We start from the raw sequence: 17,239 nt of genomic DNA, 5'->3' as shown, positions 1-17,239 counted from the left end.
ATCTTTGTTGAACAGAAGCCAAGTATACCTGCCGCCAGCTGAATTATATTTCGTTACTAGGATACATTTCAGTAAAAGTTTAAGAGCTGCATTTGCACTAAGCTTTCAAAACCAGACTAAATATGCTAATTCTCTTCAGTTTGAAAATATCAAGAAAAAAGTTTAGTCTAACTTGGCTTTTATTTGCTTATGCAAAAGTGCTTCTGAAACATTCTTAGGCACTGTATTTAGATCCTGCTAGTCATGGGAAGTAGCTCACTTGTTTTCTTCTATATACAAACATTCAAAGCACTGCTGACACATAGGGATTCCTGGTAAGTCCACACTTCAAAACCAAACCCTGTTTCCATTACAGCTGCAAGGTAGTGCATGCCTAAAGGTACAGGTATTACATATATTTCCTTAGAGACAAGGTGGCATTGCTATCTTACTAATTATAAACTGAACTGGTAGTTCTTATTAGGTATTCTGCAAATCTTCGAGAATGTTTCATTACCCATTGAATACATTAGGACTATTGACATCCTGAAATTCTCCATTTTTTATAAGCTACCCTATCATCTGATATAACAGTAAAATCACACAGATCATATACGTGAAGTCAAACAGATCTTCCTGGAATTCTATCCAGACCTATAATAAACATGCTTACTTTTTAATAATACATTAAATTGGAATAATTTTATAGAGTCCTCACTACATCTAGGCCCCTGTCTACCAAGAAATCTGCATCACCTGGGAGCTTATAATGAAACAGAATTAAAATAGATTAGGCAAAAACTGAACGTGCGGTAGCCTAATGCGTGCACTGATGTACCCTCCTCATCAATAGTTAAATGAAGTCAGTTATATCGTTGGCAAGATACCACAAGAAGAGCTGAAGCAATCTCATTCTTGCATTAATTTTCATTTAAAAAATTTTAGCTGCTAATTCCTTGTATCTTCTACATACCTAATTAATGTAGGAGAGATGTATTATTAGATCTAGGCATGAAACAGTTAACAGCAGTGCACATGCCAAGGTTTTAATAAGGCTTAACAATAAAAAGCTTCAGTCCTCCACTTTCACTAGATTTTGTGTTGTGGTTTTCCCTTGCTTAGGGCAATCCATCTGTTAATGTTGACTTGCAATACAGTTAAGCTCGTACCCGTATAAAAAGCCTAGAACAGCTAACCTAAGCAAGAGTAAGCTCAAATGAATATTACAGAGATAGAACAATTCATCTTAGGCAAAGATTAATTGTGTGTGCGCACACGCGGAGACACACAGGCACGTATGATGGCACTCCTGTTATTTCTTTTCTTTAGGAAAGACTTTCAAAATGAAAATGATAGGAGGGCTAGCTGATCGCTACAGTCTGCAGTAACACAACTATTTACCCTCTGATTAGGCCCTGACAGCTATTTTACATGCTATAAACTGTTCTGATTTACTGTTAATTTTTTCAAAGTCTATTGCCAATCTGGAGAAAAAAAAAATACAATAAACCCACTATGACAGCAGTGATAAAGCTTAGTAAATATTCATTGTAAAAATGGCTCTGCACTGTGACCAGTGCTGGTATTCTCCCTGGGCCAAACTGGCCTTGTTTTCAATAAAACCAGAGAAGTATCCTTTCCCTTGAGCCCTGTTAGGCTGAGGCTGCAGTTGGAACTGTCATCTTCACACAAAAGCAAAGGGGTTGGGTTTTACAAACGCAAAGCCTAATTGGGAGATCTTCATGGCTGTACCCTTGACATTTATTAAGGCCTCATCAACAAAACAGGAAATAACCGTACTAATTAGCAGACCCACAAATAAACTGCTATTTGTTAGAGTAAAAGCAGATTCACTTCCTATTGTAAAAGGAACATCCTCCCAGACCCCAAAATCCTATTATAAATCAATTATTAAAATAATCTTTTACAGTGAAGTAAAATTTCACACCACACAATGTTTTGAAGTAAATGTTTTACTGCATCTCGGTAACTATTAGTATTTATGGTTGTTTCTAAGAAGTAGAGAATGAAAAGCTTAAAGCCTGCATATAACATGAGAAAATATTATATCGAATTCTTTATATTTACAAGTTTCTAAATGTTTCTGTATGGAAGAGAATAGTAATAACGTGCAGAGGTGGCCCTTATTAGAAAGCAAGATGACCATTAAAACCAACCTCTTTCGTTTGTTTTTGTTTACATTTTGGGGCAAATTCAAATACACTGATACTGCAATTTACTACCTCATCCTTACCTTAAATAGACATCAAAATACACAAACTGCACATTAGCACTATCCTTATACTGCTATAGACACTCATGGGCACCATTATTAGAAATCTAGGTGGAGAGGTTCATTTGCAGGATAAAGAGTTACAGAAAAAAGGATTAAACCTGACAACAGCAGCCACCTGTGAAATTCACTTCTAAATGGTAGATTCAGTACTAGAGCAGTCTCTCTCATACACATGCACTTGTGAATTAAAATATATATTTTTATTTGGATGTCAAATTTAATATCACCACTTATTTGTAAATAACTTATATTTATGTTATCCTATTCAAATACTTAACACGAACAGAAAAATAAACAGTAGCAATAGTAGACTTTCTTTTTAGAAACATTTTGGTTTCTTTGCTTTTGGGAAGGAGGAAAAAGTGGGAATAGCATGAGTGAGAGGTGAAGGTGACTATGTGAGAGCAGATTTCTTGGGCAGTGATCACCATTTGCTCCTTCCTTCTCAGTGGGCTCATATGACATTTGGGACAAGAGCTGGGGAGAACACAGAGGACCTTCAGCAGGACAAAATTGCAGGGCTATTAGTTACAAGCTTTGTTAGTAAATAAGCCCTACATATGTATACAAGCACATAAACACACATGTGTATATGTATATATGAAAACAAAATTATGGACTGATATGCACTCCTTCTGCCTTGCTTTCAAAACTAAAAGATGACTGGTAGAAACAGCAACAATGACATTAAAGGATTTAGCCGCATATAGCTGTATGAACACAAAAGCATACAGAAGTTAAATTGTTCTGTCCAAATGCAGGTCTTCAAAAGAAATGTTTAATTGTACCAAGGTAAATTGTATTTGTTCACATCCCTGGACTCCTGTACCTAACAGTATGCAGCACTACCATACCAGTAAATTATTGCAGATTTCGTTAATAAAAGCAGACTCTAAAAATTCACTGACTACAAGGGTACGTTTGTGTTACATATTTACACAGATACATACAATTGTAAATTAACCTACACTAATCTGTGAATGTTGGGTTAGAATTCATTAAAAGCCTTTTAGTATATCACACAATCAGATTATTTGGGTGGGGGAAAGTTGCTATGTATTAAGAAGACAATTACATATTGGTAACAAATATTTGAAGAACTATTCATGTTAGTAACATTAGAGCTCTGTACTCATACATTTAGATTTGTGTATCTTCTCTTCTGATACTCAGTGAAGAAAATCTACTGTACACAAATTCTCAAAAGAATTCTAGCACCACAGCTCCCGGACATAAAAGTATGGACATAAAAGTATACTGAGGGCACACAGTTTAAATCACAAAAACGCGTACAAAGTGAAACCTACCTAAATAATCAAAGCAGAAAGTCTAGTCTTTGTATTATAGATAAGCCTACTAAAAATAATGACCTAATACTAATTTTAACATAATTTGGCAATAATCTGCAACAATACTGTGTTAAATTTTCACACTTGTTATGGATAAAAACTGATTAAAAATCAAATTGAGTAAATAGACAATTCAGATTTTTATCATTGCAATATCTCAAGTATAAAACAAAATGTTGTTAGATCTGCTGGACTGAATTTCTATACTTAATTCCCATATGAGGAAGACACATGCATTAAAAATCCACATATAAACATTAATTATATGTATTAAAAACATGCAATAACAATATAAAATATACACCCACACATTAAAACATGTACATATGCAGGCATTTATTCCCAGAAAAATGTGTTACAAAAAAATATTTTCTGAAATAAAACTGTCAACATGAATCCAAAGACATGAAAACACTTGCCAAAGTTGAGATGCTACACCTGTTACTTCAAATCAAGACTAGAAAGGTTCACAGAACGAAAGGACAAGAGATTGGCACCGAAATATCTAGCTGATTTATTAATAAAGTAATATAACTATCTAAGTAAGGATAAAGGCCATATGACTGCTAAATCAATTTATTATAAATACAAAATGAATGTGCCCCACTATAAGAAACAAAAAAGGATAGCATGACACAGATCTATGAACAGACCAGAATGTATTTTCTGTGACAAGCCTTTATCAAAAACAGCATTTAAGAATTAAATCTCTCACATATCTCCCGCGTTTTCCCCTCTCAACAGGGATAAAATACGAACAGCATTTTTCCTCCATTCAGCAGTATAGGAGTATTTCTATAAAGTCTGTTAATCACTAACCAAGCACAGACAGTAAAATAACCTTAAACAGATTCACTGATGAATTACTATTAAGTGGCAAAAATCTTCCTCATATCTATGTGGATAAGAACAGGAGTTTCAGGTGCCTTACCTGTGCCAGTCTTCGTTTTTCAGAGTTTGCTCTTTTCTCACAATGCAATGTGTAGACAGGAGCAGTCCGTACCGCACCAGCACCGCAAGTTCCATACTCTTCCTCACTCTCCTACGCAACAAAACAGCTTTAAATTCCTTTATTTATAATCATTATCTGCAAAGTACCCTCCATATTATGCATGCAGAATGCATCCAAAATTATCTTGCCACAATCTATTACTGTCAAGAAAATACCATCTGTAGTAAGAAAATCAAATTTAGCCTTCCAAAAGGCTGAATTATCAACATTGTCATTTAAAAGATGAATTGTTCAAATGTCTAGGAAATATTTTTGAAAGTTTTCTTAAAATAGCATAAGATATATCTAAAACCCAGATCATTCTCCCTACAGAAAAATCTCATGTGGAAACAAAATTTTCAATAGGAAAAGCAGCTGCAAAATGCCTAAAAAACATCCTTTCTGATATTTTTGCAAGGCTGCTTTTGAAAAAATGAAATTATTCCTTTGTTTTTAAACACTGCCATTGCTCACCTATCTTATGGAACCAAAAAGAACAACTACACTTTCTCAAATACACTGTACTGTAAGATGCTCCCCTCTCAAATTCTCAGCTTGAAGCAAAGGCTTCGATTGTGATATCAAAGCAATCAACTTTATGAAAACATACATCCTGTTAATGTATCTTTGAAGACCTCTGTTGTTCCATGATAAAATATGCAAACAATAAAGAGATTATTCAGTGGATGCATAGAATGACAGATAGTTGCCAGAGGGCTCGTTATGAAAAATGTATTGTTGAACAAAGGGCTAAGCATATTTCAAAAGTCATTAAAAACACAAATCTCATGTGATTTGTAAAGTATAAGCTTCAAACTGATACAGGAATCAGTGTGCGAAAGTAAAAAGTGTACTACCTACCTTGTGTTTTAACTTACTCTTCACTTCTTTTATTCCTTGCCTTGCCTGATATTTTGCCTAGAAAAATAAAAGGACTTAAGTAGCTCTGCAAAATGCTGGCTGTAGTCATGGAACATGTTTCATGATGCCATACTAATTTTACCTTTTTTTTAAACAATACCTGGTTATACAAAGAAGGGCAATAACCTTCATCACAAATTTCATACATGTATTGTCAGTATATTTTTTGTGTTTATGCCTTGCCTGTATATTAAGGATTTTTTTCTAGTACATGCACCCCAATGCTGTAAAAACACACACACTCAAAAATTCTCCAGTATTACTAAAGTCAGGCTAAAAATGGTCATGTACTCCTTTATTTGAAATTGTCCTTTAAATTTAAAGGGGTATTTAGCAGTAAGGCATGCTGGAAAACTGTTAAGATTTTTAAGACAGTTACAGTGTTCCAGTCTGGCAACTTGCAGGGCAACATCAATCTTAAGAGAAATGATTTCTTATGCAGATGGAGATTTTGCCCAGTGTTGCTGAACAGTGTAGTGCTGCTACTTATGGGAGAATTCTGTGTGTATTAAAATAGGCAGCCAAGGATCACTGTTGCATAGAAAACAGCCAAGAATAAAGAAATGAATTATCAATGCAGATTATTGTGTACTTGCATTTAAAAACACTGAAAAAAAAAAAAAAAAGAGAGAAGGGGTAGGAAAAAAAAAAACGGTGGGTGGGGTGGGGCGGGGCAAAGCACCAAAACCCCCAACCCTAACAGAAGAAAAAGGTACCTTTGTTATGTGAATACAGGAAAAAACTACTAAAGTCTTCAAGGTTGTCTTGAAAATATGACTTTAAAAAATATATTTAAGGGCATAAATATGTGGAAGCCACCTATTTTTTCTGTGTGTTTCTACACACAGAATTTCAGAAAATCATTTTCTTGAATCAAGAGGTCAGAGAGTCTTTTTGATCCTTAAATCATACATCTATAAGCTCAATAACAGCACAATGGGGTGCCATGTAGCAGATGCTAACCTGAGAGACACTTTAAACTTTCTACATCATGCTCACAGCATTTGGATGAATTTTGGAGTGCTTTGCTCTAACTGAGGAATGGTACCAAGCACATTACTCAAGGCTATTAATCAGCTATCTAGCAATTAAGAAATGCCTATTTCATTTCTCTAGTAGAAGGCACCATAAAGGGCAACAGCATAAGAACCTAAATGGAGTATAAATTTGAATACCTTATACACATAGATCCTTACAAAAACTACCAATGTTTCCAGGCATACACAGAAGTTCACTCTGAAGAACCTTTATTATTAAGGATGTAATTATCAAAATTGAAGGCTGGGAGAAGACCATACAACTATAGTCTAAGCTAGTATAAATTGAAAAAGAGTAATTTGCAGATAACCTGTTAATAAACCATTTTTTAAATTATAAATGGATCCATGAATATGAAGCATATTTATTTACCTGTTTTTCTCCATGACTACTGTTTTTTCAACTGATGTAAAATTAAAAATTCAGTTTGAAAACTTTACTTAAAATACACTTACTCAGATTGATGTACTGATTTATTCAGGACTACTTATTATGCATCCAACCAGTGAAACGTTTTGAAAAGCAAAAAGGAAGCCAAAAGTCTTTTCCCATATACTAAAAATGCAACCTTAAAATACTTCCCACTTCATTTGACACTATTGCCGTTTTCCTGTACTGCATAGTACAGTATAATGTCACATGCTTTATTGGTTAGACAGTCCTTGAAAACAAGATCTTTTAAGCTCAAAAAGTATAAGCATTAAATCCAGCTAAAAATGAGTATGCTAGTATCATCTTTAAAAGAGAGATGATAGAAGAGACTTGCTGCACATATTACTGATGCTTTACCACATCTTCTCAATAGTGCAGTACTTAGTGCCAAAGTGAAATTGCATCTGTGTAAGCCAGGACGCCATTTGACAAGCACGAACTATATGTCTTCTGAGCAGAGATCTCTACATTACGTTAACTCTATAGACTATGTAACTATATACGATAACACTATATTTATATTACATATAAATGTAATATTTGCAAAATGTTTTACACTCACTTCAATGCTGCCTGTGCTGTGTTATAGGACTTCAGTGTAAATGAGAATTTCTATTTTCAGAGTCCATTTTTCAATCATGTTGTCACTAGGTTAGGAAGAATTTACAGCTGTGTATCAAACATCTAAATGATATTCAAATAAGCTTCTAGCATATATTATAATAAAAAAAAAAAACCAGCACACTGATGCTTTGAAAATCTCTGTGGTTACATACAATCTATTTGGGAGACTGAATCAACTCTAAATCCTAGTGCTGTATGAGAAAATAAATGAAGCTAAAACTTTCTACAGGGTGAAGTGTTTTTCTGCAATACATTTATAAAATGCTAAGTTTTTTAACTATTCAGGAAGAATGAGAGGTTGTAGAAATTTGCAGTATTTTTATGTATTATTTATATGAAGTAAAAGATCTTACGAATTTATATGCTGTTTTCACAGCCGGAGTGGCTTTGGTCATTGCTGTGTTGATCAGTGCACCGCCTTTCTGAAAGACACAAAAGATGTATTTCAGTAACATTTCAACATAAGTCAACCTTAAGACAACAGCAGGGAAAAATAAACAATGTACTTTAAAGAAATAACCATCTTCTTTTTAAATCAGTAAGAATAACCACAGCTGTGTTTGCTCCCCAACCTGCTGTCTGCAGCTACACAAGGGTTACAGTACATCATTATCATAGCTGACACATTTATCAATGCATTCTAACAGAATGATGTATTTTCATTCTTCATTCATTGCAACTATTTCAAAATCAATTCAGAAGTTACGGCTATTTTTCATGCTTTCCTACCATATTTATTACGCAACTTAAAAATACTTTGACCTGACAAAAAGAACTCTCTCATTTAATCACACAAGAATTCTCTTACTCTAAAATAATATATTTTAGTAATCCTGTAGAATAACAAGGTTATACCAAGGGTCTTCTGCTAGCCAAACTGCACAAATCCATTTCAACAAAACTGCTGTTTACTAGAAGTGATAAACTTAGCATCAAATTCTGCTGTCACACCTAATTCACAGTTATAGAATGAAACATGATACAGAGAACAGTGTTCCCTGACTATACAGACTGAAAAACCTTGTGGGTTTGGGCATTTGTTTTGTGCATGGGACTGTTTGCTTCTTACAAAAAACCCTAAACCTTCAAAAAAAGAAAAATATTGCAGAAACCATAGCATGGTATTTATTATAGAATGCACTTATATTGCCTTCCAAATAAACAAACTTTTACAATTACATATATGTATGTAAAAGTACAAAGATTTAGAGAAAAGGATAGCCAGTATAATTACTTAACCAAGCTTATACCTTCACTGTGTGCATCCACTGCTGATAAGATCTTGAATTTCCTGAAATAGAAATGTGAAATATAACACAATTAAATGTACATTCAAAACTTTAAATGTTTCAAGCCTCCTCACAATCTGCATAAAAAATTCCTTTAGAGGATTATTCATTAATTTCATTCTTTCCAGATATACAAGGAATGTAAAGATAAGAATGTGTACAACAAGAAAAAATCCTAAGTATTTCTTATTTCATGCTTTCGATTTCTTTTCACCAAACAGAGTTTTTAATTCCAACTGAGGTAGAAAGATAAATTAAAACTACAACAACTATAACATTCTGCTAAAATGTCTAAAAAGAAAAACATGTCTCCAATGAAAGAACAAGATATAATGAACTGAATTCAAGCATAATGATCCCACTGAGCAAACTTTCAAATACAAAAATTACATGGACGGTACTATCCCAAGGAAAAAGGAGAGAGAAGTCTAAGGATTATGGCACAACCATATAATCCTGTGCAGGAAAAAGCCCTTTTAAATTATTAATGGTATCTACTTTCTTTCACAAAGGAAAATTTCTAAAAGCAAAGTGAGAGCTGCTGGCTTTTGTAGAACTACTGAGGACTATAGTGCCACTAAGCTGGCTATAAAGTGTTCAATTCTACCGAGCACTTGATGAAGAAATGAATACTGCTTCCTGTTGAACACCAAAGATTGGGTCCCTGATCCTTGAGTAAGTTTTAGAATACATCAGTCACCTGAATACTCCAGTACCGGGAGCTCTTTCTAACCCCAGATGAAATAAGGCAAGAATGCCAAAGTTTCAGAGAGCTTATCTATTTTGAAAAGATCATACTGATATATCCTTGACGTTACAGACTTTTAACAGGAATTCACAAAACTTCTTAAGCCTTGCAAGAATCAATTAACTAAGGCCTGGGTGGAATTACTGCTGTGGCTAGTGAAAGCCAAAACATTCTCCCACAACATGGCTGAGAACTAACTGGACCATTGTAAAAGGTATTCTCAAATTTCTTAATGAGGTGAAAAAAATGACCTATTTATACTCATATCAGGAACTTTCACCCACTCCACTAAATTATTTACAAACGGTTTCAAGAAAGCCAAACTCTCAGGAATGATGGTGCAAGTGAAAGCAATAGTCACTTAGAAAGGAGAAAGCCTGATAATGATGATGGCTCCTATCTCCAGTAAGAACAACAAAGCACAACCTAAAACAAACATGGCTCATTTTTTACCTCTTCATGGTTCCCTGGAATCACCATAGAAAGTAGTACACAAATAACATGTAAGAAGGTGGCATTTAACCACTGCTAGCGCATTAATGGAATTTCAATGAATCATAAGTACTTTCTCTAACATGACATTTTATAACTTCAAATTCTTATAAACTATATTCCTACATCATCTGGCTTGTGATGTCCTTAACAGTGACTTGTTCCACATCTGAGCTTTCTCTGTCACAGCTTATGACTAATGCAACTACTAGAGTCAGTAAATGAGTTGACAGAAAATCAACAAGAAGTTGAGCCGTCTTCTAGTTATGTAGAAAGACTTTAGGGAAAGCAATGAAGAAAACGGATACTCATCTACAGAAAAGGCCAGAGTAACACTGCATACCCCCAGCTAGAGCTGAACTTCCTAAAACTAGTAAGAAAATGCTGACTACTTGAAATAAATTATTATTAAACGGGTTAAAAGGTTCAAAGGATTTCCGTTTTCCTTATACTATCACCATTCACATTAGATCAACTAGTAAAATCCATGTGATTACAAACTATTTAATGGATATATTCTACAAGAAAGACAAGTGCTAAGCCTTGCATCACTATATTCTTGTATTGAAAGTTACATAAAACTCTTGAGAACTAATACTTCTGTTACACGTATAGTTCTGTGGAAAATAAAATTTTAAGTGAGAACTGTAATGAAGAAGGCTGACAAATTCCTTTTCATATTCTTTTTGACCACTTTACTGGGTGGGGGAGGGGGGAAATCATAAAAACTAATTAAATCTACATCTATGCTGCAATTTCCAGTTTAATTTTCTGTGCTGGAAAAAAGCAAATTAAAAAAAGAGGTTACTTAAACATTTTTCACTTGATTCAGTGATTCTTAAATAACACTCTCTATAGCTAAGAATACGTTCACCTGTTCTTTTAATTGCTTGTACCTTACACTAACTTTCTGTGACTTTTCTGAAGTCTGAGTTTCACCTGTTTGTTTAAAACCTTGGGCTTCCTGATAAAGTTGGTGGGAGTTAACTCTGCAAAAAGATCATACTTCTACACCATTAGCCTCACAAAATGTCACCTTTAATTGCATACATATTGTTAGCCCTGCACTTCATAACGATAATGAGACAGCAGTTATGTAAATACTGAATATGTGCCCTAAGCAATTTGTCCACAGCCTGGCAATATACAGCTTGTCTGACTTGAAAAGTACACACGCAGTGCCATCTAACCGAGAACTGCTAGCAAAGCTGAGCATTCCCTCCTGAGCAGAGCGAGGTGAGACGTGGCTCACAGGCTGGCAGAACACAGCCAGAAACAAGCTTTATCTAACTTCTATTGCAGTTTTATTGCAGCCTCCTGACCCCCTAACTGCAGTCAGCAAGCAAACTCTGAATACTGACATCACCTATCTGAATAATGGATGATCAATGCCTAAAATCTGTTTACAGAGAAGCGTAAGTTACCCTAAAAAGGCAGAAAAGAAGTAAGTCTCTTTCTAACTAACCCCACATTAATCAAGAAAAAAACCCCACAAATTATGCGCTAGATCACAGCACAAGACACAGAGGGCAGGAGAAGGCACTGAAAATCTTGAACAAAAGCAGTTAAATACTCTGAGTATAAAAAAGGTGTTTTGTAGATGGTGAAGATGGCTCTGCACCACTCGATAATTTCTGGCAGGAGGAAATGGGTGCTTCTAAAGTACTTTCAAGACTGACCATGAAATAGCATTTCTGCTGTCATGCATATATAACAATTGAGCTGTACTAAATGTTTAACAGGAAACCACCTGATAATCCTTTAATAATCAGGAATGGAATAAGCACGCACTGTTCTATACAGGTGAACTTTGTAAGCTAGCTAATGTGAAAAGTGTTATAAGAATTGTCAGTGAACATAAGGAAATAACATAAGGAATAATATTAATGTTTAGGTGATAAACTTCCATTGTCCCTTCTCACATGACACATAAATGTGAAAAAATTTCTCCTCTTTTTTTAGAGCAAGTGGAAGAAATGAAATTTGTCTAAAAATTTGGGAAATCACTCCAATTTCTGCACTACAGAAATAATTATGTGAAAAAAGAGTTTTATGGAAAACATAACTAGCAAAGATCCGCAGCACAAATTTCAAAATTTTAAAAATACAGTTGACAGAATGTACCATATTATAAAACTGCACAGTAAAAAATGTAAGTAACATAGTGATATTTCATCATACACTGAAAATTAAGTACTATTTTACTGGATTAAACCAAAATATCTTCATTTCCTGTACTGCTATAACTTGATACATATTAGTAAGTGTTCCAGCAGTCATTTATTACAGGCTAAATCCAAGAATGAATGGAAACAGTGAAACAGTAACAAAATTGGTGACTTCTGAAATTTACAGGACATCGTAAGGACTTCATCATGTTGAACAGCTCCCAAAGAAGAAGCATCAATGTGTACACCCAAATTAATCCTATACCTCCACCAAAGCCTCCTGCTGTGATTTCTTCTTCAAAAACATCTGAGAATCCTCTTCCTGCATTTAATTTTGATAGCCGACCATCAATAAACTGGAAGAAAAAAAACCAAAGCAAGAAAGAAGTCACATTTTGTCGTCCCTTCTGTTGTTACAGACCCATGAGCACATGGATTCACACCTATATATAAGTGTACAAAGACTGAAATGATCCAAATATGTCAGAAAAGGTCAAAATAAGGTAATTAACGATGAAACATCTCAGAAGGACGAATACATTGTTTTCCAGTATTACCAGGCTTCAAAGAAGTACAATAAGCACATTCTTAATGGTTTAAAATTCTCTCAAGAAGCAAGCCCTCCCTTTTTGTTTTGAAAAGGCTAACTCAAGCCTGAGAGATAAAGTGAGAAAGCATTTTTCCAGTTATACACATTTCACCTTCTAGCAAGAGTTATCAGTTATGCACTGGTACTAAACAGTACATAGGAACCAACCAAAATTAATTATTTGGCTATATCATGTTTTACCACAGATTATCCAAACAGTGTCAGTGACAATCGTATGTTTGTCAATGAACAGACGAGTGACATGAAACAAATTACTTTCTCAGACCAGAAAATAATTCTAGCAGCAAGAATAAGGCGAGCACAAAGCTAACCATTTCTTTCTCTTGCTTGTCTAAATTCCTTATTAATTTTTTTTATTGTACTCCAAGTTGGCTTTTCTCCAGATAGGTTGGTTCATGGTCAGACCACTCTGGGATCACTGGATTATTTCACAGTAAGAAAAAGAGATAAAAGCATCCTTAGCTACTGCTGTGATGAAAAAAAATTCAAACAAACCACGCCACATCCCTCCCATCCCCAGCCTTTGAACTGTAAGACGTTATCTCTTTTGGAAAAGTTATGAATTCATTCCATACTATAAACTAACATAAGATTTATGGTCATACTCACCATTTGGTAAATCCTATCAACAGAAGGCTGAGACACTGACTAAATTTTAGAGGATCACTCCAACAGAGTATTTAATGTAAATACTGACAAATAGAACTGTTAGCAAAAAGGTGCTGGAGACATTATTTGGAAAGCTAAAGCCCTGATAGAATTAAATCTGGTCAGGGATGGCCAGGGAAACATTTAAAGTTTCTGTATGTAGGTTGGTGACAAAAGGAAGTCTAGGGGAAATGTGGGCCCTCTCCAGCTGGAAATGGGAGACCTGGTTATTCGGGACATGGAGAAGGCCAAGGTACTCAATGATTTTTTTGCCTTGGTCTCCACCAGCAAGAGCTCCAGCCACACTGCCCCAGGTCACAGATGGCAATGGCAGGGACTGGTAGAATGACAAACCACCTGCTGTAGAAGATCAGGTTCAAGACCATCTAACAAACATGGAGGCGCACAAGTCCATGGGACCCAATAAGATGCATCCACAGGTCCTGAAGGAACTGGTGGATAAAGTGGCTAAGCTGCTATCCATCATGTTGAGAAGTTGTGGCAGTTCAGTGAAGTTACCACTGACTGGAAAGGGGAAACATAACACCCTCTTTGAAAATGGGAAAAAAGAAAGATGTGGGGAACTACAGCTATCTCAAGAAATGCATTTGCATTGAGATCAGAGAGCCCTCGGCTGATTAGCACTTTCCATGAAAAACTAGTAATTCCAGTGCTACTCTTGGATTTTTAGATGACTATGGACAGAACTACCATAAACCTTAAATAATTTTTATTTCTAATAACAAAATATAGACCATATCCATTTCAGAAGATCTTGTTGCACAGGTGATAAAGGGTAAGGGAGGAGAGATGATGTTTGTGAGCTAAACCAAGTAACTTATTTAGGCACAAGTAAAAATTCCAAATCTATTCAACCATTACTAAAAACAAGTTAGTAGAAGTAAAAGCATCATCATAAATGTGATTTCCACACAATAACAGCTCAATAGCTTTCAAGAAGAGAGCTCAACTCGTGAACTTTATAAATGAAATTAGAAATTACTAATACTGTTCAAAGACTTCATATTCTTCAAGTCCTAATCCTGCATTCATTATATATTTTTCTAGTTAGCACTTTCCACCATCTTAGGAACACATCCCAGTAAATGTTGCAGATTACATTACTTACATAACTACATTATTTAACAAGATATTCTAGCATTAGGGTCTTATTAGTACTAAGAATGAATTAATATTTTCCCTGGACACTCAGAACTATTTGACAAGTAATATGCAACTATAAATTGCTTACAGTTTGAAATAAAGATTAGCTACCTTCAGTGCTACCCTCATGAAAGGACAGCCTTTCTAAGGCTCTGAAAAAAGCTAATAAATAGACAGCATACATAATAGTACAAATATCAAATATGTGGAAAAAAAACCAGTGAGAAAAGTAGTAGCAAAAGTATATATTTAATTAAACATTTAAATGTTTTATGAAATTAAGAAACATTTAATCTGAAGACTATCATACACAGAATATTTAATTAGGAAATAAGAATATTTAAGGAAAATAATTTTCATATAATTAAATATCCTAATAGTTTAAGAATAACTATAACCATTTTTTTTTATAATTAAATCTATTCAGAACAGGAAACAGCTTTAGAGAACTAAAGCCAGCAAATTAAAGTTCACATGTCCCTACAGCTGTGAACCCTATCAGGGTGTTTATCATAAATTACTTCTATGAATTCCTGGAAAAATATATGTTTTGGTTTATTCTCTATCACAGCAATATAAACAGTCCTTTCAATTTCCAAAATGTGAAGTCATAAACCTGATGTAAAAGACATCTCTACAAGTCTGAAATAAAGGCTTGAGGCTAAAAGATAATATAGGCATGGTCCCTGCTAAAAATAGCCTGCTTCAATTTTCAGTGAAGACTATGATGCTGAACAAGGGAATGAAAATACAAGTGTTAATGTAAATGAGATGCAGAAATAGACATCATAATACCCGAGTAAGAAATCTCGAGTCACAAACTCCCTAGATTCAGCTCTGGTACATGATTCTAAGGAAGCCAACACATACCTCTGGAAGTAAAAATAATAAAATAAATGATTGTGTCCATCAAGGTAAAGGAAACAGTTAAACTGAAGTGTAACAGTGCCATTACTTAAAAAACAACGGCTCTGATAAGAACTGGTCTGTTATTTGCCCTTTACAATTTGATGAGACTTACAAATAGATTCTGGGGGGGGAAAGAGTAAATGAGTAAATGGAAAGATATATTATATGAGTTATCAAAACTCTGGTCCTCACAGATTCTTTAACAACTGCTTTCCTAGATGAAGGAAATGCAATTTATCTATACCCCAGAAAAATCTTTTTCATGTGTCTCAAAATACTATTTTAGATTAAACAAATGCAGAGTACCTGAATAGTACACCTGAACTTCAGGTTGGATAAGGACTGGCCCAAAAAGACATTAACAGCTTGTAATGAAAAAAACAAGGTATTTATGGGTAAGTGTTGGGAATGATCCTATTTACAGGTTAGTTAAAGGTTTGGACACAAAAGACTGGCATGTGCTAATACATTTGGGGCTATCATAAATAGAAAGAACATCAAAATTCAACACAGTAAAAACAAGATGATGCTGAAGATGAAAATAATCTGAATCGAAGTAACACGAAGAGTCAATTCCACAATTTATTCCAACAATGATTTCCTGGTACTTTGGTGAAAAATTACATCTTCCAAAATTAAAACCATGATTGAATTAGAGGAATTAACACGTTTTCAGATAGGGGATGGGCTGGGGATACTAAGAAAAAAGGACAGAAGAAGGATTTTATAAAACAGCACAAATAAAGCTTACTTGTCAGTTATGTGAAAAAGTGCATTTAAAGTTCCTATTTTCTGCTTGGTCTAGATTTAAGGCAGCTTCTAGGAACTGTTTTCTGTTTAAAAGTTTCCAGAACAAAATAAAATACAGTTTAGTCCTTTTGAGCACAAACAACTTTGAAAACAGCTCATTTGCCAGTGGGAAAAACTGGAGAAGATACAGCTGGGTTGAGGATTAACTGAAAAAGTAGGAGTAGCCTTTGCAACAGAAACTAGAGGAATGAAAAAACCCTACTATTAGTAGTACTATTAAACCACACACATCATCAAAATTGTTACTATTTCCTAATCCTCTAAAATATATTATTTTCTGTAGCTGAAATAAAATTAAAACAAGCTATAAACAAACTGTAAACTGAATTCTGCTTAATTGAACACATATTAAAATGTAATGGGTAAGTACAGAGCCACATTGACAAGCCCACTCATTTCAGTGGAGTTAAGTCTTTTGCTTAAGCTGAAGGTCTTGCTTTAGTAGCAACAGTGTGAAAACAATTTTGAAATATTGCTTGTAAGCAGCTTCCTATTAAGAAAGTTTCATGCCAGCCTATCACAGTGAGATATACAAAATACTTTTCCTTTGCAATCATGTGCTGGATACTTCAAAAGGTTTCAGATTTATTCTTTATTATTATATTTTTACTTACATCTTTTAATGTATAAAATAAAACACATTAAAATTAAAGGAGCCCCACTCTATGATCAATATTTCCTTAACTTTTATACAATTAGAAGAAACATATTTTCACAGGACTTCTACAAACTATCATACTTGCATAAATCTTTATGCTAGACACTAGCCTC

At 34.4% G+C, this 17,239-nt stretch overlaps 1 protein-coding gene across 5 annotated transcripts in view; it reads right to left on the bottom strand.

Annotated features, from left to right (window-relative positions):
• Positions 1-17,239, bottom strand: part of DENND1B (DENN domain containing 1B) — a 160,815-nt gene that overhangs the window by 18,599 nt on the left and 124,977 nt on the right. For 4 of the 5 annotated variants that reach the window (XM_065675314.1, XM_065675312.1, XM_065675310.1 and 1 more), the window contains 5 exons: positions 12,593-12,683; positions 8,881-8,921; positions 7,984-8,052; positions 5,477-5,533; positions 4,556-4,666 (listed from right to left, as the gene is read on the bottom strand). In XM_065675314.1, the coding sequence (XP_065531386.1) occupies positions 4,556-4,666; positions 5,477-5,533; positions 7,984-8,052; positions 8,881-8,921; positions 12,593-12,683 (369 nt within the window). Of the gene's footprint in view, positions 1-4,555; positions 4,667-5,476; positions 5,534-7,568; positions 7,654-7,983; positions 8,053-8,880; positions 8,922-12,592; positions 12,684-17,239 lie in introns of those variants that run through there. The other variant, XR_010611654.1, reaches the window with a different exon arrangement.

This window comes from Lathamus discolor, chromosome 3 (assembly GCF_037157495.1).
Source record: "Lathamus discolor isolate bLatDis1 chromosome 3, bLatDis1.hap1, whole genome shotgun sequence".
In the NCBI taxonomy this organism is placed as follows: Eukaryota; Metazoa; Chordata; class Aves; order Psittaciformes; family Psittacidae; genus Lathamus; species Lathamus discolor.
Note: the sequence above shows the minus strand (reverse complement) of the source record. Positions and strands in the feature narration are given on the sequence as shown.